Source organism: Sorex fumeus, unplaced genomic scaffold (assembly GCF_029834395.1).
Source record: "Sorex fumeus unplaced genomic scaffold, SorFum_2.1 ptg000044l, whole genome shotgun sequence".
Classification (NCBI taxonomy): Eukaryota; Metazoa; Chordata; class Mammalia; order Eulipotyphla; family Soricidae; genus Sorex; species Sorex fumeus.
The window spans coordinates 70,147,700-70,170,655 of record NW_026606101.1 but is presented as its reverse complement, the minus strand read 5'-3'; the positions used below and the strand labels follow the sequence as shown (position 1 = coordinate 70,170,655).

General features: G+C 52.5%; 1 protein-coding gene across 2 annotated transcripts in view; it reads right to left on the bottom strand.

Annotated features, from left to right (window-relative positions):
• PXYLP1 (2-phosphoxylose phosphatase 1) overlaps positions 1–22,956 on the bottom strand; it is a 58,337-nt gene that overhangs the window by 12,958 nt on the left and 22,423 nt on the right. For both annotated transcript variants that reach the window (XM_056121676.1, XM_056121675.1), the window contains exons 2-3: positions 12,046–12,180; positions 261–419 (exon numbers count right to left, since the gene is read on the bottom strand). In XM_056121676.1, coding sequence (XP_055977651.1) covers positions 261–419; positions 12,046–12,124 — 238 coding nt within the window. In that variant the 5' untranslated portion in view covers positions 12,125–12,180. The remainder of the gene's footprint in view (positions 1–260; positions 420–12,045; positions 12,181–22,956) is intronic.

Sequence of the window (22,956 nt, the reverse complement as noted above, 5' to 3'; positions counted from 1 at the left end):
AGCCACCAGACCTACCTCCCGTGGTGTGCTTGGCCAGCAGACCTACCTCCTGTGGCATGCTCAGTCACTAGACCTAACTTATGTGGCATACTCGGTCACCAGATCTACCTCCTGTGGACACGCCGTCAAGATCTACCTCCCTTAGGGCACTTGGCCACCAGACCTACCTCCCTTGAGACATTAGGCCACCAGACCTACTTGCCATGGTGCACTCTGCCACCAGACCTACCTCCCTAAGGGTACTTGGCCACCAGACCTACCTTCCATACTGCGCTCGGCCACACTGGGTGTGTTGCAATACAGAAGAGCTTCGTTCACGGGATCCAGCACAGGGGGCTCTGTTGCGGGGTCAGGCAGGATTCGCTTTCGGCTTTTGCTGCTCACAGCATTCTTAGCTGAGGACAGGGGGATCAGGTGGACTGCAAGGGAAGCAAAGCAGGTCAGGACCCTGGTAGGTGCCACAGGCTGCCAGGAAAGGCCTGAATCTACACCCTCACAACTGGGGTGGGCTCCAGAGCCACAAGAGGTCAGCTGCACACTCAAGAACTATTTCTCTTTTGTTCTGATTTGTTTTACAATATTGGGGGGGGGGGTTCACAGCTGGTGGTACTCAGTACTCCTGGCTCTGTGCTGAGGATTTACTCCTGGCGGTGCTAGAGGAACCAAATGCTGTACTGGGGATCGGCCCACCATGTGTAAAGCAAGTACTTTCCCCTTCCTCTTCACCTCTTCCTCAGCCACCACCCTACCTCCAGTGCTGTGCTCGGCCACCAGCTCCCCCTGTCTGCAAAGTGCATCGGTTGACATTCACTTGATCACTTGACATCCCATTACTCATCGATTTGCTCAAGCGGGCACCAGTAACGTCTCCATTCGTCCCTGCTGCATGCTAGTGTAGCCCAATGACGTCTGCTTGTTCTAGGAACACAAAGAGCCTCAAGCCTCAAACCGATTTGAGGTTTGAGGCTCTTCGGTTGACATTAGGTTTAATCAAATGGGCCCTGATCAGTAGACTATTCCTTAATAATACTCAGTTGTTATTAGTAGATTAATAATAACAGTCCATTGCTTAGAAGTGGCTGCAAGTCCATCTTCTGGGTTGACAGGCCTTTATTTGTCCAGCATCAAAGACTTTCTGGAGGTCTTTGTATAAACGCTGTGTTCTTGGCACCAACCCCTGAGAAGATACACAGAAAGTAGCTCTAACTGAACTTCTAGAGTATTTATTTTTGCAGGGGATGGACACCCAGCAGTGCCCAGGGGACCACTCCTGACAGTGCTTGGGGTAGAGTGAAGTGCCAGGGATCAACCCTGGAAGCCCTGAATGCAAACACGCTTCAGCCCTTCCCAGTTCTCCCTTGGCTCTGCTTAAGCTAAGAGCCTTGTTAGTCACCATCTTCGAGACGTGCCAACATTTGAACAATACTAAAAGAGGGTCCAATCACTCATCTAGATCCCTTTGGATCCCATCTACAAAATCTCCTACATAAATATTTATCACGTCCCTCTGGCAAACAGATGATATAAACGAAGGTAAAAGCCGTGAAAGTCACCGAGGGAGAAATATGTCCAACATATGAGTCGGTCTCCAGAGTGTACCAAAGGCTGCCAAATGCAAAGTCAGTGAAGCGATGAGCCGGCTGGGGACTGGAGAGATGGCACAGTGGGTGGGGCTCCTGCTTGCATGAGGCCCACCCAGGTTTGATCCCCCCAGAGTCCCATATGGTCCTCTGAGCCCCTCCAGAGCAATCCCTGAGGGCAGAGCCAGGAATAAGCCATGAGTATGACCGGGTGTGGGCCAAGACACAACAAAGAGAGGAGCAGATCAGAGACACACCCAGGGCAAAGAAACACAGGAGATGTCCACAATGTGCATATGTAAAGAAAAAAACAGGAAATTATGTTTGGAATACTAGTATTACAGGGGTCACTGGGAGGGGGCCAGGCCCCCCCCCAGACTCACACTGCAGGTCATGGCAGTGCCACGTGGGCACCCTCTCCAAAGGAGTTTAGTGCTGGCCACCAAAATGCTCTGTGATTTGTCCCTCATCTATGCGTCCACATGCTGGAGTCTATTTTCCAAAGATGACCAGTTCCCAAGGGTCAGGATATGAGGGGGAGGGGGAGGGGAGCGGGGTGTGTGTGTAGGAGTGGGGGGGGGCAGAGCCTTGCAGAGGAAGACCCAGAGAAAGACCCCAGCTCCATCCCTGGCACCACGGGGCAGGGAGATGGGGGAATGAAAGATATCAATTTGCATGCAAAGGCGTCTGAATGAAGAGATTCTTCTGCATGGCTATGTTTAGGAACAGAAAGCAGAGATAAATATTGAGAATTCGTCATCATTTGTCAAACCAAACGTTGCCCTGTGGAATATTCCTCCACGGTTAAAAAGCCTGGGAACGAAGCAAAGATAAATGAAGTGACTAAACGGAGTCACTGGATACTTAGCTAATCCCCTTTGTGTGGAGAAGAAAGCAATTACGGGCAAGGAATGCATTGTTTGGCATGCAGATGCGGGACAGCCGTGGGCAGGGCCCACCACGAGGCAGTGCTGCCTCCTCAGCGGCAGAGGTGGAGTGTGGCATGTTTGTATTAGTTTTTCTATAAAACTATCTGTTTCTCTGTCTCCAATACCCACATGCAGATTCCCGAGTATTTATTTACCGAAAGCACGTGCAACCTCCATGCTACATGAATGGAAACATGGATGTGAGTTCATCAGGCGTGGACAGACCCAGTTTTCCAACAATGAGCATACTGTCACGCATGACTGTGCTACAACAATGCTCAGGGCGACAGAGCTGTCCCTTTACAGGCTCAAAATCGGCCCTTTGCGGGGTCCCAGGAAAACGTCCCCGCCACAGCAGCTGGAAGGGGCCGGGATCGCTGACCCAGCTCAGGCCCCCGGATGATGCCACAGAGGTACAGATGGAGGGAAAGCAGATGTGCTAGGGCCGTGGCGCTCGTGACCCAGCCCCCAGCCCTCCTTGCAGGTTGGTACCAGAAGCCTTTCATCTGTCTCTTGCTGCAGAGAACACAGGATGCAAACATCTCTTCTAAATAGTTATTGGTCCCTGGTGGAGGTGCCAAAAAGTGGAATTGCTCAAGAATCCCTAGTCTTTTGAGAAGTGTCCATATTCTTCTCCAGAAGGACCGGGCGAGTGGACCTGCCCACCAGCAGTGAAGGAGGGGCCCTTTTTCCCGAACCCCTGCCGGCACTAGTGGTCCTGTTCCTTGTGAGAAGAGTCAGTCACAGTGGTGTGAGATGAAGCCTCATTGTCGTCTGGAGTTGCATTTCCTTGAGAAGTGAGACAGAGCATTTTATCATATACCTTTTGACCATTTGTAATGTCTTTTTTTAAAGATTTTATTATTGAATCACTGTGCGACAGATCTTTACAAAGATGTTCATGATTACATTTCAGTCATGCAGTGTTCCAACACCCATCCCTCCGCCAGTGGGCATTTCCCAGCACCAGTGTCCCCAGGTTCCCTCCCATCACCTCACCACGCCCCAGCCTGCCTATATGGCAGGCATTCTCTCTCTCTCTCTCTCTCTCTCTTTCTCTCTCTCTCTCACTCTCTCCCACCTTCCCTCTCTCCCTCTCCCCCTTTTGGGCATTGTGATTTGAAGTACAAATACTGAAAGGTTGTCCAGAATATACCTCTGAACCCTCAGCTCTTGTCCAGCCTGATCATTCCCAGCTATTATTATTGTACTGGTCTCTATCTTACCTACCCTCAGCCACACACACACTTGTGGTTGATTCCAGCCACTGACCAGTCCCCCTAGACCTTGTTTTCCCTGGCCATGGATATGTCTTCTTATGTGTGTGTGTGTATGTGCGTGTGTGTGTATATATATATATATATATACATATATATCACAAATGAATGCAGTCATTCTATATCTGTCCTTCTGACCTCTCCTTCTGACTCATTTCACTCAGCGTGATACTCTCTATGTCATTTATAGGCAAATTTCATAACTTTCTTTTTCCTAACAGCTGAGTAGTATTCCACTGTGCAGATGTGACACGGTTTCTCTATCCATGCATCTGTTCTCGGGTGTATGTCTTCTTATTTCTTTTCTTTTGGGGGTCATACCTGGCAATGCACAGGGGTTACTCCTGGCTCTGCACTCAGGAATTACTCCTGGCGGTCTGGCGGTGCTCAGGGGACCATATGCTGGGAATCGAACCCAGGTCGGCCGCGTGCAAGGCAAGTGCCCTACCCACTGTGCTATCTCTCCAGCTCCTGTATGTCTTCTTTAAGGAAGTTTCTTTTTCCTGTTTTCCAAAGGGGCCTCAAGCCGTTCCGTGAGCTCATCTGCTTCTTGAGGGTGGAGGTGGTGGGCACACTTGGCAGTGCTGGGGGGCTATTCCCGGCTCTGTGCTCTGTGCTTGGGGTTCCACAAGCAGTGCCAAGGGTCCAAACTCCAGTGGGGGTGCAAGGGAAGTACTTACTTCCTGAACCGTCTCTGCTATCTGCCTCCGTCTGCTTGTCACTGCCCTTGTGGCTCATGCCCCACTCATGGTGGCCTCTGTAGGTTCCCAACACCCCCCCACTCACCCCAGTCCGTCCCCCCCCACACACACACATTCACAGGGCCTGGTCTGTGTCCCTTTCACATGCCTATTTCTGGTGAGGCCATGCCCAGCTGCACTCTGGGGTCACTCCTGATAACGCCTAGGGGACCGTCTAGGGTGCCATAGATGGAATCCGGATGGACTGTGCATAAGGCCAGCATCCCCTGCTGTCCCCGCTCTCCAGCCTCATTCATGTTCAGCGTCTGCCCCCAGCCAGTACCAGTGCTGATGCAGTGAGGGATGTTCTGAGCCGCCAGGCCGCCTCCCCCAGGAGCACGGAGGGAGGACACCACCGGGTCAGGCTGACGGGGACCGGCCACCATCTACCCAACAGACGCCCACCCAGACAGGACGCCAGCTCACAGGAAGTCCCTTCCTTGTCCTTCCCCAAAGTGTGTCTCTGCAGTCACTGCACAGGCACCAGAGCAGCTGCATGTCCTCCCACAGCTGAGACTCTCCAGAGTGCAGTTCCCCTGGTCCCCATCCCCTCTTCTGCTGTGGGTCTGAGTTCCCAGGATCCCCTGCACATTTCCTTTGGACCTGTTTACCCATGCCCACCTACACACACACACACATACACACACAAGGCCCTGGTCAGTATAGACTGACCCTTCTGGTGCTGTTGAACACAAAAATAAATAAGAGGACCTGGAAAGGCCGGGGGGGGGGGGGGTCAAGGAGTCGGGGCCTCTGAGCCGGGACCGCCAGCCTGTGGCTGTGGCCTTGGCGTGCCTCAGGCTCCCCCTGAAAATGTCCACGTCTGGGTCCACCCTCCCGCTGGACATAGAACTCTGCGAGGGACACACCAGGCACCCGCTTTCAGGTTCTGGAACCTGACGTTTTGAGAACATGCAGGTGTTTGTTTGGTTGCCAGTTTTGCTTTTGTGGGGGGCGGGAGGCATGGAAGGGTTGGGGGAGCCATGCCCAACGATACTCCCAGGCTTTGTGCTCAGGCTTGACCCCGGATGGTAGTTGAGGACCCTCTGTGGTGCTGGGGATCAAACCAGGGTCAGCGGGATGCAAGGTGAGAGCCTTAAGCCCCACCCCCGCCCCCAAAAGATCGCTCTAACCAGACGTGTGCGATTTCGAGGGAGGGAGGAAGGGAGGGCTGGGCCACACCAGGGAGGCACCAGGGATGGAACCAGGGGCGGCCACGTGGAAGGCCAGAGCCCTCACTGCTGTTCTCTGGACTGCGCATTCTTACACAGCTCTCTGGGCCCTCTCGCCCCTGCCCAGGCCCCCGCTGGCCAGAGCACACACCACGCCCGGGGCAGGGAGGTCTGGCCAGCAGCAGCACCGGCTGCTCTCATCGACTGACCTCCTTGGTTTCTCTTTGATGGAGTTTCGCGCCAGCTGCGTATTCCTGGGTGACAGCGGGAGCTGGGTCGGCATCATGAATAACTCATTGAGGATTAAATGAAAATTTCTGCCCAGTAGCCCGGAGCGCCTGCAGGACAGCCCCGGATGTGCCGCGCTGCTGGAGGGGGCCTGGCCTTCGCCCGGCCGCCCAGCCCCACACCGGTCATTCCCTGGCCTGGGCTCCATCTCTGAAAACCCACTTCCAGCAGCCAGGAACGCCATCCCCGCCTCAGTCAATGATCAAGCCTCGCTGGGGTTGGAGAGAGACCACAGGGGTCACTGACTTTGCACACAGCCCCTCTGTTTGATCCCCGCTCTGGGAACCAGATGAGGTGCCAGGGACTGAACCCGGGGTGGCTATATGCATGCCCAGCACCTACCCACTATATTACAGCTCCAATCCTGAACCTCTTACTGTTGGGGGGCTTCCTATGCAGTGCTCAGGGGGGTCCAGGGACCCCTCCTGACCCTTCTTGGACCACCATGCAGGTGGCTTAGTGCAGAGATCAAAGAAGGCAGGCCTGCACCTGGCGATGATCCAGGAACCATGCAGTGCCCGGGATGGAACCAGGTTTAGCTGTATGCAAGGCAAGTGCCATCAGCTGTGGAAGATGTGTCTGGTCCAGAGCTTCTGCTCTCCACAGAGCAGCATGCCCAGTCTGCACACCAATCGCCCGCCCTAGCATAATGCCAGCTCACAGGAAGTCCCTTCTTTGTCTTTCACTGAAGTGTGTCTCTGCAGTCATCGCACAGGCACCAGAGCAGCTGCACCTCCTCCCGCAGCCGAGACTCTCCAAAGAATGCAGTTCCCCTGGTCCCCATCCCCTCTTCTCCTATGGGTCTGAGTTCCCAGTATTCCCTGCACACTTCCTCCCCCACACACACGGACACACACAAGACCCCAGTCAGTACAGACTGACCCTTCTGGTGCTGATGAACACAAAATAAATAAGAGAACTTGGAGCGGCCAGAGCATTAGTACAGTGGAAAGGTGTTTGCCTTGCACATGGCTGGCCCGGGTTTGATCTCAACATCCCATATGGTCCCACAGCACCACTGGGAATGGTTCTTGAGTGCAGAGCCAGGTGTGACCCCAAAACAAAAATGACCTGGAGAGATAGTCCCAGGGGTAAGGTGCTTGCCTTGCATGTGACTGACCCCAGTTCAATCCCCATGAAAGGTCCCCCAAGCCCCACCAGGACTGACCCCTGAACACAGAGCCAGGAGAGAGCCATGAGCACCACTGGGTGTCTCACCCCATCCCAGGGAAGGATCTATGCCATAGGTGTCCCCGATAAGTAACTGAGGTTATAGAAGCCTAGGAAGAGCGGGGGGGCCCGAGTGCCCTGGTCCCTGTGGATGACCCCTACGGGGCTCTGTGGTTTAAGAGGCTTATGAGGCCCACTCTGCCAGGTTCCGGGGGAATGCCACCAGGTCCCCATTCTCACTGCAAAGCAGTAACAAAGAACTCAGTTCCATAGCAGAGAAACTGAGGCACAGCAGGGAGGAGGGTGGCACATCTGCTTAGGCTGTGCGAGGCCTGGGGTTCCATCCCAGCACTCCTTCCAGCCACAATAGGAAGTGGTGGAGGCTCTGGGAGGTGGCCGCCACCGGCACACAGCTGGCCCCTGCCCTGGGGGCTTCTGCCCTCCACCTCCAGGCACGAATGTGGGTGAGAGGCTGGCCTGGGGAGGAACCAGGAACCGCAAGGGCACAGAGGAGCAGCTCATTAGGAGTCTCTGTGTCCACCCTGAACCGTGGGTACGGACCTGCCCCAGAGAGACGGGAGACATTTACGCCTTGTCCAAAGTTTAAGCGGGTTCCAGGGTGTTCTCAGCTAAATAACATCAAGGGGTTGAAAATGTAAAATGGTTTTCTTTCTCCTTCTCCTCCTCCTCCTCCTCCTCCTCCTCCTCCTCCTCCTCCTCCTCCTCCTCCTCAGCCACCTCATCCTCCGATTCCTCCTTCTCCTTTTCCTTATTTTTGTTTTGGGGTCACACCCAGAGGTGCTCAGGGTTTCCTCCTGGCTCTGCGCCCAGAGAGCACTTTTGCTGAAACTTGGGGAACCTGCGGTGCCGAGGATCAGCCCAGGTCAGCTGTCTGCAAGTCAAGCACGATCCACTGCACAGATTTTTCGACCGTTTTTATTTGTTTGTCTGGGGGCCACACTTGGTAGTGCCCAGGGATGACCCCTGGCTCTATCCCAAGGGATCACTCCATGCAGTACTTGGGGGACCATATGTGATGCTAGGGATTAAAGCAAGGTTGGGTATATACAAGGCAAACGTTTCACCCCCAGTTCTCTCTCTCTGTCTCTGTCTGTCTGTCTGTCTGTCTCTGTCTGTCTGTCTGTCTGTCTTTCTCTCTCTCTCTCTCTCTCTCTGGCCCACGAAATGGTTTTTAATAACAGCTGTTCAAAAAAAAATAACAGCTGTTCGCACAGTGCAAATCTTTAGCATTATTTAGAATGGAAGTATTTCAAGAAACTGAGCTGCACTAATCTTGCTTTCATTTTTTTTTCCCTTTCCACCCTCAGTCGCCACCACAGAGGCATTGAAGGAGTACAGGCAGGGTCCCAAACACACTTTCTGTATCAAGAAGAAGAAATGCTTCTCTACACAACCCCATTGTCAACTTACAGACCAACTTCTGAGTTTCTCCTCTTCAATAGGTCGGAAAAACAAAACTATACTGACAAGACTCTTAACGAAACCGCGCGATGGTTTCTGAAAACGAAACTGCAATGTTTTCCCCAAAGCATAAGCAAACATGTTCTAACATGACCACCCCAGATATACGGTCTGAAATAATTACATTTGCTAATTTGATATTTAAATATTAGTCAAAATCAGAGTGGGGGCGGAATTCATCTATTTGAAGGTACAAATGCAACTAGGTCACTCAAGCAGACAACTCTCTAAGTTCATGCCATATCTTACCCCATAAAAATTAGCCACTTACAAAGCAACTACATTCATGAGAACAGCCCAAGGCCGTTTCCACAGAAAAGTGCGGAAACCCCCTTCCGACGGTTTACCTAGGAGGAGAAAAGCGGGAAGAGGGTCCATATCTCCTTCGCGTCTTTCTGAGCCCCTTCGCCTCCAAGAGGAAAAAACCTCAGTGGCAGGCAGGCTCACGTACCCTGAAAAATTTTCCTTAAAAAACGATGGCTGGAAACGGGCTCTCCGCAAACAGAAGGTACTTTGAGCTGAGTTATATAAGCCAAACACACAGGCCGATTCAGCGGGATGGAAAACCTCATGCCGGAGAAACACAGCGCACACAAGCACTCACATTCCCACGGCGGGACCTGACGGCCTCTGAGAACGACCTAGAGGGGAGTGTGACCCGACGGGGTGGGAGGGGGCGGTGGGGAAACTTTCCTGGAAAGCTGTAAACAATGAAACGACCAAAAGTCTGTCTTTGGGGGGAGCATCCCAAACAGTGTTCAAGGGGCTCTACACCAGTGACCTCAGCAATTGTCTGGAGAGCTGGGCGTCCACGCTTCAGTATGATGCTATACCCAGAGGTGCTTGGGGACCTGAGTGACCAAACTCGGGGGTTGGCCTGTGCCCTTGAGCCTGGAGCTGTTTCCCTGGCATCGTGTGACAGAATCTCTCTTATTCTGGGCAACAGCTGGCAGTGCTCAGGGCCTACCCCTGACTCTGCTCAGAGATCACTCTGGGTGGGACTCAGGAGACTGTATGTGGTTCTGGGAATGGAACCAGGACAAGCCGCATGCAAGGTGAGTGACTTCACTCCTCTACCCTCTCTCCAATACCCCCATGACAGAGTTTTAACATCGTTTGGGGCTAAGATGCTTGGGGGGGGGGGGCGGATGGAGAGATAGTACAGCAGGGAGGGTGTTTGCCTTGCACGCGGCCAACCCAGGTTCAATTCCCAGCATCCCGTATGGTTCCCCGAGCACCGCCAGGAGTAATTCCTGAGTGCAGAGCCAGGAGTCACCCCTGAGCGTTGCTGGGTATGACCCAAAAAACCAAAAGAAAAAAGATACTTTTGGGGGAGGAGAAAACCACATCCGGCGGTGCTCAGGCATACTCCTGGCCCTGCACTCAGGGATCACTCCTGGCAGAGCTCGGTTCACCATCAGTGGCACCGAGAATCAAACCCAAGCCGACCGCATGCCAGGCAAGTGGCCGAGCTTCTCTGCAATCCCTCCAGCCATAGGCTGCCTCTCTTTGCAGCTTCCGATGCCCACCTTCTTCCCCGTGCTCGTCCTTTCCTAAGGCTGAAGCGAGCAGCTGCCATCCTGGGAGCAAGAGCGCAGCAGCTGCACCAGTCGTGTGTGTGGGCACCGCTGCCGGCGAGCCACAGACATGTGGCCCCAAGCCCCCGCGTCTGAAGGCCAAGTCCCCTCAGCCAGGCTCCTGCGCGGCCGCCGGCCTTGCTGCAGCGACCTGGGCCCCATCGCCTGGCTCAGCTCACACACATTCCTGAAATGCCCGCGAGGGAAGGGCGCTGCAGGGTCCCAGGTCCAGGAGGGAAAGCGGGCGTGTCGGAGAACAGATGGTTCCAGAAAGGGACAGACGAAGCACTGGGCAGAGGGGGGGTGCGAGGAGGGGCCGCAGGGCGAGCGCCTGAAGGAGAAGAAGGGGCCCAGAGCAGCATGGGTGGGGAGAGGGGAGCCCGGGAGTCAGCGGCAAGGGGAGGCGGGGTCTGCCCCAGAGAACAGGCTGGCCCCCGAGGACAATGCCAACCAACCGCAGGCCATGGCTGGAGCTCAGGGCCAGCTCGGGGCCTCAGCTGTGTTCATGGACAGTTATTCTCGATGGAACAGAAGGATGGACAGACTCAGGGCCCTGCTGAGCCCCACTGCCCGAACGGGTCTGGCTGGGCTGGACACGAGGCTGGTGTACTGGCTGGAACTGACCTACGACCCCCTGTCACGTGACAGCTGCCGGGGTGACCTGATCGCCTTCCCCACCCCCAGTCCCTCCAGCCGCACAGCTCAGTGGACAGATAATGAGGCCCCAGCCCCGAGACCTCGACTCTGCTCTGCGGCTGCTCTAGAGGGTCACAGGGCCACATGGCAATCCAACCCCCCCACCCCCTGCCGCTCTAAGGCCAGAGAGACAGAACAGCGGTGACGCATGTGCCTTGCCCGCGGCCAACCTAAGTTCAATCCCTGATGCCACATCTAAGCTCCTGAGCCCCACTAGGAGTGATCCCTGAGAACAGAGCCAGGAGCAAACCCTGAGCACTGCTGGGTGTGGGCCCCAAAATCAAAATAGAAAAAAAAACAGTTCAGGGGCTGGAGCGATAGTACAGTGATACGGCAATTACCTTGCACATGACTGAACCAGGTTGGATCCCCAACAGCTCATATGCTCCCCTGTGCTCCGCCAGGAGTAATTCCTGAGTACAGTCAGGAGTTACTGTCATAATACAGTCAGAAGTTATTCCGAGCATCGCCAGGTGTGGTCCGAAGAAACAAGCCAAGAAAACCCCTCCATGAATAACCAGTTCCCGGGTGTGTACAGAGGCCAAACCACACTAGAAGCTCAGCGAGCCCTTTTGCATGAGATGCCACGTCCCAAAAAAGCTCCGTGGCTCGTGGCGTGACTCACAATCACCACCACCACATTTCCCACCAGTCACAGAAGAAACTGTCATCTCATTTCTCGTTGTTCTGTGCCCCAAAACCCCCATAAGAGCCAAGTACTGTTGGGGGTGCCAGCAGTAGCCCCGGAAGCCTCACTGGGGTGGCCCCCAACAAACAGACTCATTTAAAAGATTGGAGCCAGAGAGATAGTACAGGGGTTACGGCACTGGCCTTGCACGCTGCTGTCCCGGGTTCAATCCTGAGCACTGTACAGTCTCCCAGCACCTCAGGAATGATCCCTGAGCACAGAGCCAGGAGTCAGCCCCTAGCACCCACCAGGTGTGACCACCACCTCTGAAAGCAAAGGCAGAGGCTTTGGCCATGGTGATGATTACCATTTTAATGGAGGAGGAAAAAAATGACTCTCTGAAGTCTATTGGTTCCTCTCCCGGAGGGATCCTCTATTTGGGGGGGAAGCCCACTCCCCATGCCACCGCCCCCCACCTGCACTCCTGTTCCCCCGGGCGCACTCACAGAACTGCAGGCTGAGGCTCACGAAGGCCAGCAGGGCAGCCAGGGCCAGCAGCAGCAAGAAGCGACTGCGGAAAAGCATCCTCCTTCCTTCTAGCTGCCCTTCATGGCTTCGCCTCCAGTCGGGAAGAATTCATCCTGTAAACAGAGAGGAGGCAATCAACATGTGTGCAGAAGCGGCCCCCGCAATGGTCGCAACGGTGGGCTGAGAGTAATCCGATTAACCGGGTGCTCTGGCGGGGAAGTGCTGGTCCTTAGGAATGGGGGGGGGGGGCTCAGAGCCAGCACTGTGGTTTGCAGGCTGTGCCCCCGGGAAGCCCCCCTCACCCCAAGAAGGTGCCCTTGAAATGTACTTGTGGAAGCCCGCGCTGGGGGAATAATGCTTCCTAGCTGAGATCTGGACGGGGAAGAACAGACTTTGCGAACGTGACCTCCAAGAGGAAGGGGGCCCACAGGACACCCACAGTGAGCCAGGCACTAAGGTCTTCTGACGGACAAGTGACCACTGCTTCGGGCCCCCAAGGCTGACTCCGCAGCCTCCATTTCCAATAAAAAGACTCTCTGGCCTTCTGCTTGAATTGCTGACGAGAATGTCCATCACTACCAGGCAGCTCATGGGGACAGCTCTGGGGACAGGCAGGGAAGATGTTTTTCCTCTGCTGCTTACAAGCGTCTTTGATCCCCTCCTGGATCCATGAGCCAATCACTGCTACATAGAGGGACCTCCCGGGGACCAGAAGCAGCAAGAATCACAGCTTTCCTCTGCATCCGCTCACTGAACCAAGAGAGAGACAGCTGCCAGGAGGGGGTCCTGAGGTCACCTCAGTTACACCCCTAAGATGGGCAGACAGGGTCACCTCAGAAGCAGCCTACCCCTGACCCTGAGTCCTGACCCTGAAGGCTCGGGAAGAGAGACAAAACAAGATCTGGGCAGTGCGGGCATTGTTTGGCCCCTGTGACGGTCTCTCCCGGGTGTCTGCACACTGCTCCAACTGGGACTTGCCCTGGAAAGAGAATTGCTCTCAACACTTCTCACACCAGGGCAGGGGAGACAGGACAGCAGAAAGGCTGACGACCCAGGTTCGATCCCTGGCATCGTGTATGGTCACCCAGCAACGTGTGGCCCCCAAAACCAAAACCAAAACCAAGAAAGAGGCTCCCACACAAGCTCATCCATTCCTGCTGCTTCCAGGCCATTGGCTGCACGGATGGAGCATGGGACCACCTGGAACGGAAGCCAGTACCCGACCGAGGCCTTGTCCAACAACCAGCCTGCAATCAGCACACACACGGGCAAGGGCATCAGAGACCATCTACGGCTCTTGGAAGGTAGCCTGAGCCGGAGAGTCAGCTCAGACTCAAGAGAACCACATTGGACCAACCATGGCCACCGGTCAGTTTGGTCAACCTGCCAACAATCACAAGTAAATATAGTTGCTGTTTCAGTCACTGAATTTGGATTTTTTTTCTTTTTGGGTCACATCCTATGATGTACATGGGGTTACTCCTGGCTCTGCACTCAGGAATTACGCCTGGGGTGTTCAGGGGACCATATGGGATGCTGGGAATCGAACCCGGGTTGGCCGTATGCAAGGCAAATGCCCTACCTGCTGTGCTATCACTCCAGCCCCATTGACTTTTTTTTAAATATAAAGCCAAGGTTAATGGAAGGTTAGATATGGGGTTCAAGCAGCAGCACACGTACCTAGCACGTGTGAGGTATTTCCAGGCATTTCCATGGCCTCTGAGCACCTCTGGGTGAAGGCCATGTCCTACCCCCTCGCATGGAAACAATAACAACAACAAAATGTTCCCTGACGTATCTGGCACCTGAAGCGGGACCTCAAGCCAGATGTTCGTTGTTAAATCTTGTCTGCATTTCTGAGTTTGCTGAGTGGATGAGTGCAGTGCTCCAGGGGAAAGGGGGCTACATGCAGTTCTAGGTTGGGGGTGCTGAGGCTCTGTTAGGTTGACCAGATGGCTGGGATCCTGGGACCCCCGCACTGTTTCCTGTTTGGGGGTTACTGATTGGTTCTGAGGACCTGGTGCTTTCTTCACAGCTTAACAAGCTAGATTGGAGATCACTGTCTTTCCCTGGCCTCCCTCTCGGTTCCTGTGTCCTCTCACTATGGCCATTCCTCAGGGGCCTGAGAGCCAGGCAGGGGTTAGGTGCCTGCCTTGCATACAGCCAACCCCAATTCAAATTATCGGCACCATGTATGGTCCCTTGAACCACACCAGGAGTGATCCTTGAGCACAGAACCAGGAGTTAGCCTTGAGCATAGCAGGGTGTGCCCCCCAAGTCCCCCAAAGAGGGGCTCTCCTTGGGCAATCTCAATACACACGACAGTCACAGCTCTAAGCTCAGGACCAGCCTGATGTGACTGACAGGGACATGGGGAAAGATCAGGGAGATATTAGGAGCGTGGCCCTAAAGAAAGGGAATCACTGCACAGAAGGTCACAGGGTAACCTGGGGGTGCCTGAGAATCCGCATGACAGAGGCCCTGCAGATCCAGACAGAGGAGAATTCTCTCTGCCCTCTCTCTGTTCAAACAGAGGGCATTCTTAGAACTTACTCAAGCAATGGCGACCCACCACCTCTGTTAAAAAGGGTCTCTTCAGAGAAGGAACCACTAAGTAAATGATTGGAGGGATCGCCCGGGATGGGAGAGCGTGCTGAAAGTAGATCAAGGACCAAACACGATGACCTCTTAGGATCTTTATTGCAAATCATAATGCCCCAAATGAGAGAGCGAGAAGGACTGTACCTCCCACAGAGGCAGGGAGTGTGGGATGGGGTGGGGGTGGCGGGTGGGATACTGGGAACAATAGTGGTGGAAGGGCTGAAGCTATAGTACAGCGGGTAGGGCATTTGCCTTGCACGCGGCCGACATGGGTTCGATTCCTAGCATCCCATATGGTTCCCTGAGCACCACCAGGAGTAATTCCTAGGCGCAGAGCCAGGAGTAATCCCTGAGCATTGCTGGGTGTGACCCAAAAAAAGGAAAAAAAAAAACAATGGTGGTAGAAAATGTGCACTGGTGGAGGGATGGGTGCTCGAGCACTGTGTCACTAAAACGCAATCATGCGAGTTTGTAACTGTATCTCAAGGTGACCCAATAAAACTTTAAAAAAAATTTTAAAAAATTAAATTAAAAAATAAATAAATAAAAAGGCTCTCTTTCTCTCCCTGGAATCTGCTGTAGGTGAGCCCTCCCAGCACCCGGGCCCTCCCCTGCCTCCCTTTCCCTTTTCCTAAATAAAGTCTTCCCTGAATTCAGCCATTTGATCTCCAGTCCCCAGCTTTCCATCTTGACTGCTTCGAGACAAGCCGAGGACGCGGCCACCTCTGTGGGCTGGCCAGGCTCCTCCGCCGCGTGGGCCTCCCCGGGGCTGACTCAGCTGCTCCCGCTGCAGGTTTCCAGTCTGGAACGCATGTGTCAGTTCCTGCTCCCAGCCCAGAGGAAGACTCCCGGCAGGCAGCTCTGGCTGAGTAACCCGGACCATCCGGCCCCTGCTCCCCGTTTTCTTCTATTTTAACCTGTTTCCCAGAGAGGGGCCTCCAAGGTTCACTTAAAACCTTCCTTCCATCCTAGTGCTCTTCCTAATAAACTGAATCAGAAATGAGAAGGGGGATATCACAACAGAAAGCAAAGAAATTCAAAAGATCATCAGAGGCTACTTGGAAAGTCTGTATGCCACGAAACAAGAGAACCTAGAAGAAATGGATAAACTCCTGGATTCCTATCATCTCCCAAAACTGAATCAAGAAGATCTAGAGTACCTGAAAAAACCTATTAACATCAAGGAAATTAAAACTGTAATCAAAAGTCTTCCCAAAAACATCCTAGGGCTCTTTCCAGGAAGTGGGAAGACGGGATTCTGCTTCCGGGGGTCTGCACAGCCATGGGGTCTGCATTCCAAGCCCGCCCAGAATAGCCAAGAGTAGCTCCCTCAGAGAGCAAAGGCTCTGGAAGTCACAGTCACAAGCAAGACGAGGCACCATGTCGTGGCACCCTAGGGCCGAACTCTGTTCAAGTTCCAGCACCTTCCATGGAAAAAGTGGTCTCAGTCCAATAGGGCGCCAAGAGCAAACTAAATCCTTGGAAGTGATTCTGTGAATGAACTGTGGAACAGTACAGCAGGGCGGGCATTGCCTTGCACATGGCTGACCCAAGCTCGATCCCCAGCACCCTGTTTGGTCACCTGAGCACCACCAGGTGCGATTCCTGAGTGCAGAGCCAGGTACACTGGTGTAAGTCCTGAGCACCGCCAGATTTGGCCCCACAAGAAGGAAGGAAGGAAGGAAGGAAGGAAGGGAGGGAGGGAGGGAGGGAGGGAGGGAGGGAGGAAGGAAGGAAGGAAGGAAGGAAGGAAGGAAGGAAGGAAGGAAGGAAGGAAGATGAAAGGACCAGCAAGCGTTTGGGGCCTGGGCCATAGAACAGTGGGTGGGGCACTTGCCTCGTACACAGCCAACCTGGGTTTGATCCTCGGCATCCCAAATGGTCCTCCAAGCACCGTCAGGAGTAATTCCTGAGTGCAGAGCCATGAGTAACCCCTGAACATTGCCAGGTATGCCCCACCCCCAAATAAATAAGAGAAAGAAAAGTTTAACTGAAAAGCAAAAAAAAAAAGAACAAAAAAGAGTTTAAGGCTTTCCCTGCAACAACACCCAGGTTAATTTTCATGTATGGAGAAAACTCCAGGCCACGGCAATTTGGAGAAATTGTCTAGAACCTTCTCCCAAAGCCATTCTCTGCTTTTTCCTCTCTTGAGCTTGTATTTTTCTCTCTCTCTCTCTCCCCTCACCTCATGTTTCTCTAAATAAAACAATTTTGCTTCACTAAAATAAGAAGAAATATAAATAAGGGAAAAAATAAAGAGAAAAGCAACAGAGTGAAGGTTTCTGTCCCAGGAGGTCGTGACCTGCCGTGAGACCCCGTGGGAGAGGGAAGCTCTGGGAGGCTCTGGCCTCTGGTTCCCTTCAAAGGACAGAATTGAGGGTTTTCAACACGCCACAACTGCTGGGAGGGGGAGAATGTGCATTCAATTATCTCTCTTCTGTGGCGTTTCAATTAAAATACCATCACCAGGAATAGAAAGACAGAATTAAGGGGAAACGCTTTTGGTGGACCCTCTACTTGCAGGCTGGGGGGGAGGGGCAGACGCCAAGAAAATACAATATTGTCATTAAAAGAAACCCTTTCCTCTATAATTGTGAACCAGATATACATCAAGCCCAGGCAACAGCTCCCTGGCGACAGCGATCCCTCCTCAGAGTCACCTCAAAGTGAAGTTTCATGGCGGAATCACAAAGAGGCTTGGCGAAGAATAAAAGGACGGAAGAGTCTACAGAGAGACACACAGATGCTTCTGGATGCTTCCGGAGGGTTCCGGAGTCTTAGAAAAGCAGCGGGACAGACACCCCGTGGCCAGAAATGATTCACATTCCAGGGACCTCTGGTCTGATTCGCAGCAAACAGTGAAAAAGGACTCACTCTTTTAGTCCCTTGATTTGAAACAACCTCTTTTGGAGCCGGGGAGATGGTTTGTAACAGCGCTGAGGCACTTGCCTTGCACGTAGTCCATACCAGCCTGGTCCCTGGCACCACACAGGGTCCTCCAAGGACTGCCAGAATCACCCTGCACAGAGCCAAGAATAGTCCCCGGACATTGCTGGATATACCACAACCCTCTCCCACAACCACCAGAATTCATTTTTCCTGAGAGCCAGTATGTGCTGGGAAGCAGCCAACACACAGTGGACACTGGTCAGCGGAGAGTTTCTGCCGTGTAATGTTCGTAGCAGAAAGGTCTGGAAAATTCTATGGGAGAAATGGTCTGGGATGAACGCTAGGGCGAGGGGCGGGGTGAGTCAGGTGCCAGTTATCTCAAGCACCACCAAGATGAGCCCTCAGGACTGACCCTGGCACTGCTGCGGAGGGACCCTCAAAGATCAAATAGAACTGCTGGGACTTGGTGTTGCCCCCAAACTCAGGACCTTGCTGCCAGGCATTCGCTCTACCACTCCGAGCCCTATTTTCGAGGGGTTTGGGGGCCACGCCTGGCTGTGCTCTGAGCTCACTCCTGGTTCTGTGCTCAGGGATCATATGGGGTGGCAGGGATCAAACCCAGGTCAGTTAAGTGCCTGGCAAGTGCTTAACCCCTGGTCTTATCTCTCTGACTCCATGGCTTACAAATATGTTTTACAAGTTCTTACAAGTCTCTCCTTTTTTTGTGGGGGCAGGCAGGGTTTGGGTGGGGGGTCACACCCGGTGATGCTCAGGAGTTATCTCTGGATCTGCACCCAGAAATTTTTCCTGACAGTGATCACGGGACCATATGGGATATTGGGGACTGCCCCTGGGTCGCTGTGTGCAAGGCAAGTGCCCCTACCCGTTGTACTATTGCTCCAGTCCTACTCTCTCCTTTGGGGTGTTTGTGTTTTTGGTTTTTCCCCCCCAGCTTGACAAAGGATAAATTTTCAGGACAGTGACTGCTCCTCGGGACCAAAACCAACTGGTGAAGAAGGAACCCATGTAGCCCGGACCCTCACGTTTCCAGCCTTGTCAGGTTTTCTTTCCTTCCCCTGACATTTGGGGAGAAGTCTGTGTTCATCCAACTTCACCACTTTGCTCTTTCTGAGGCTTTGCAAATAGCTGTGCCCATCTGAAACTGGCATTCTTATTATAGCATGGCACGAGCCGCGCGGAGTCCCTTAGCAGGAAAAGAACAGGCGGTTGGCACTGCCCCCAAGGACAGTTAAAAGGAAACAAAGACAGCTTCTTCTTTGGATTTTGCAAGCAAACTGTGTCAATTAAAAGGTTCTTCCAACATCAGGAAAGAGCTCAGAGGATTAATGAGGCCAGGTTGCAAAACAGGAAAGACAGGTGGTATGCCATAGGAGAGCGGGCTGGGGTGGGGAAGCCAATTTTTTTCAAGGTCAAAGAGCTTTGAAGGTGCCAAGGGAGACCGCACCACTACAGGTCTCATCAGGTTTTCTTGTGCAGCTTGCTAGCTGCTCACCCACCATGGTCCAAGGCTGCGATGGTCCGTGCCTGCATCCCAGCACCTCAGCAATCGAGGCTTTGGAAAGGGCTGTTAAACTCAGGGGTTTTGTTTTGTTTTTTGGGTCACCCAGCAATGCTCAGGGTTACTCCTGGCTCTGCACTCAGGGATCTCTCCTGGTGGTGCTTGGGCGACCATATAGGATGCTAGGAATTGAATCCGGGTCAGCCACGTGCAAGGCAAACGCCCTCCCCGCTGTACTATCACTCTAGGCCCCTAAACTTATTGGTCTTTTCCCCACTTCTCCTGGTTGAAATGGTGTGAGAACTGGGGCTCACACAATTGATGGTGGGGCCCCAGCGTTCTTGGTTGTGTTTCAGAGATCTCAAAGGCCCAAGCCCGGGCCTTACACTCGGCACGAGGGACGATGCTAGGGACGGGCTCTCGGCCCTGTGCCGACCAGACAGGTGCTGCAGCTCTGAGCCCCGCCCAGGCTCCTGCTGAGCACACTGACCCTTGGGCTCTGATGACACTCAGGGCCCACTGCCAGCCTCCACTGGGACAGTGGCGTGAGGAAGCCCCTGGGTGTCATCGGCAGGGCTGGGGTCAGCAGGCAGGAACTCACTGCCCCTATAAAGGTCTTTAGGAAACCGATGCTGGCTTGTAGAAGGCTGGTGGCGTGGGGTGGGTGCAGGTCAGAGAGAACATTCATCCACATGGACACAGTTAAGTGTGGACAGCTGCCTGCTGAGGACGGCGGGGGGCAGTGTGGGACACGAGTGACCTCTGGGAAACCTCTTGTTCTGAGACCTGGGGGTGCTCTCATTCAGACCTTGAGCAAGAGACAGCCTGTGGAGAGCAGGAGGGCACATCTGCACATTCCTTTGCTTTTTGCTTTTTGGGTCACACCCAGCTTTGCACAGGGGTTCCTCCTGGCTCATGCACGCAGGAATTACTCCTGGTGGCACTCGGGGGACCATATGGGATGCTGGGAATCGAACCTGGGTTGGCCGGGTGCAAGGCAAACGCCCTACCCTCTGTGCTATCGCTCCAGCCCCTGCACATTCCTTTGAAAGACAGAAGAAGGGGTTGGGGAAGAGGCCCCGCAGCCAGGATGCTTGCCTTGCATACAGCCCACGGGTTCAAACCCATATGGTCCTCTGGTGCAGAACAAAAGAACTAAAACTACCTCTACTCGCAGATGACATATTATGTTCAGAGAACACTGAAGACAATATCAAAAATGAGTAGAACTCATAATAAATGAATTCACTCAAGTAATCGGAGACTCCATGTACAAACATCTATTGTGTTTCTTTTTGTTCATGGGGTAGACTCCCTCTGCAGTGCTCTGCGGCTTCTCCTGGCTCTCTGCTTGGGGTCTGTATGTGGTGATTTGAACCAGGGTCATTTGTCTGCAAGGCAAACACCTTAACCTCTGTATTAGCTCTACAGCCTCCAATCAGGTGCATTTCTAAACATTTCTAAACGCCAAATTATCAGAAACACAAGGTAAAGGTAAAGGTAAAGGTAAAGGCCCTCCCGTTGTTCGTCGATTTGCTCGAGCGGGCCCAGTAACGTCTCCATTGGAGGCTTTGTTGTTACTGTGTCTGGCATATCGAATACGTCACGGGGAGCTTGCCAGGCTCTGCCGTGCGGGCGAGATACTCTCGGCAGCTTGCTGGGCTCTCCGAGAGGACGGAGGAATCGAACTCCGGTTGGCCATGTTGGCTGCGTGCAAGAAACACAAATTTTTAAAAATCATCCTATTTTCATTTGCATAAATAAGAATAAATTACCTAGGGGAAAAATCTCATCAAGGTGAAAGACCTATACACTGAAATTTATCAGACAACAGCAAAAGAAATATAAGACACAACTAAATGGAAAGAGACTGTGATTACCGGCTGGAAGATTCATATTAAATTATATTAAATATATAAATATATTTATGATATAAATGGGCTGGAGCGATAGCACAGCGGTGGGGCATTTGCCTTGCACGCAGCCAGCTCGGCTGAGCCAGGTTCAATTCTTCTGCCCCTCTCAGAGAGCCCAGCAAGTTACCAAGAGTATCTTGCCCGCATGGCAAAGCCTGGCAAGCTACCTGCGACATATTCAATACACCAAACACAGTAACTACAAGTCTCAAAATGAAGACGTTACTGGGCCTGCTCGAGCAAACTGGTGAATAACAGGAGGACAGTTTGACAGTTTTTATGATATAAATATATTTATATTAAACTGTTCTTAGGGCTGGAGCAATAGCACAGCGGTAGGGCGTTTGCCTTGCATGCAGCCAACATGGCCGACCCGAGTTCGATTCCTCCGCCCCTCTCGGAGAGCCCAGAAAGCTACCGAGAGTATCTCGCCCGCACGGCAGAGCCTGGCAAGCTCCCCGTGACGTATTCTGTTCTTACTACCACAGTGTTCTCCAGATTCAGGGAAACACCTAAAAAAAATAAATTCCAGTGGCATTTTTTATAAACATAGAAAAAAAATCCTAAAATCTCTGTGGGACCATAAGTGACTCCAAATAGCTAAGGCAATCCTGAGAGAGAAAAACAAAGTCAGAGGCATCACACTTCTGGATTAAACAATATTGTAAAGTGATGAAAGAAGAGCAGTATAATATTGACACAGAAAAAGAAACCTGGAGAGAAGGAGGGAACTTAGGGTCACTGGTGGGGGAATGCGGGCATCGTGGTGGGTTTAGAGCTGAAACGCCAAATGCTCAAAACTCTTTCATTAATAGCTTTGTTGTTTTTTGTTGTTGTTGTTGTTGTCCATTTCTGTGGTACTGTTTATTCTTTGGCCATAACACTATCATCAATAGCTTTGTAAACCATGGGATGTAAATAAAAAATTGTTTAATATATACATATATACATATATTGGATCACAGTTACATAGTTACAAAGTTGTTCATAATTTGAGTTTCAGTCTACAATGTTCTAACACCCCTCCCTTCACCAGTGCACATTTCCCACTACCAAATCCCCATTTTCCCTCCCCACTCCCAAAGCCTGCCTCTATGGCGGGCATTTTTCTTCTCTCTCTCTCTCTCTCTGATTGATTTTTGTTTTTAAATAAAAAAATCAGAACTGGGAATGTGGCTTAGATCAGATACAGTACTTGCCTGGCATGAGTGAGGCCCTGGGTTTGACTTCTGGGAATGCCAAAAAAATAAAAACCCTAAAAACAAACCAACAAAAACCCCCACAGATGAAAGAAATGGAACAGAGCGCTCAGAAACCAACCCACATATGTGTTATCAATTAACTTTCAACAAAGGCGCCAAAAGACATGAAATAGGGAAAGGACAGTCTATTCAACAAATGGCAAAAACTGGACACCACATGGCACAGAATAAACTGGACCTTTACCAGACAGAAAACTAAACTCCAAAAGTACTAAAGACATGAAGGCATTTAGGCCTGAAGCCACAGGCTTCCCGGGGGAGACACACAGAAGGTTCTTGATGTCAGTCTCCGCAAGGAGTTTTTAGGGTTTGAAACTCAAAGCAAAAGTCCGTTCAGAGGGTTTCAGTCAAAAATAAAACGCTTCTGTGTAGCAAAAAGTAATAATAACGATCAACAATATAGAAAGGCAACCAATGGAATGGGAGAGAATATTTGCAAATTATGTAGCAGTTGGGGCCAGTGCTGGAGCGATAGCACAGCGGTAGGGCGTTCGCCTTACAGGCGGCCAACATGGCCGACCCAGGTTCGATTCCTCCGCCCCTCTCGAGAGCCCGGCAAGCTACCGAGAGTATCTCGCCCGCACGGCAGAGCCTGGCAAGCTCCCCGTGACGTATTCAATATGCCAAACACAGTAACAACAAAGTCTCCAATGGAGACGTTACTGGGCCCGCTCGAGCAAATCGACGATCAACGGAGGGCCT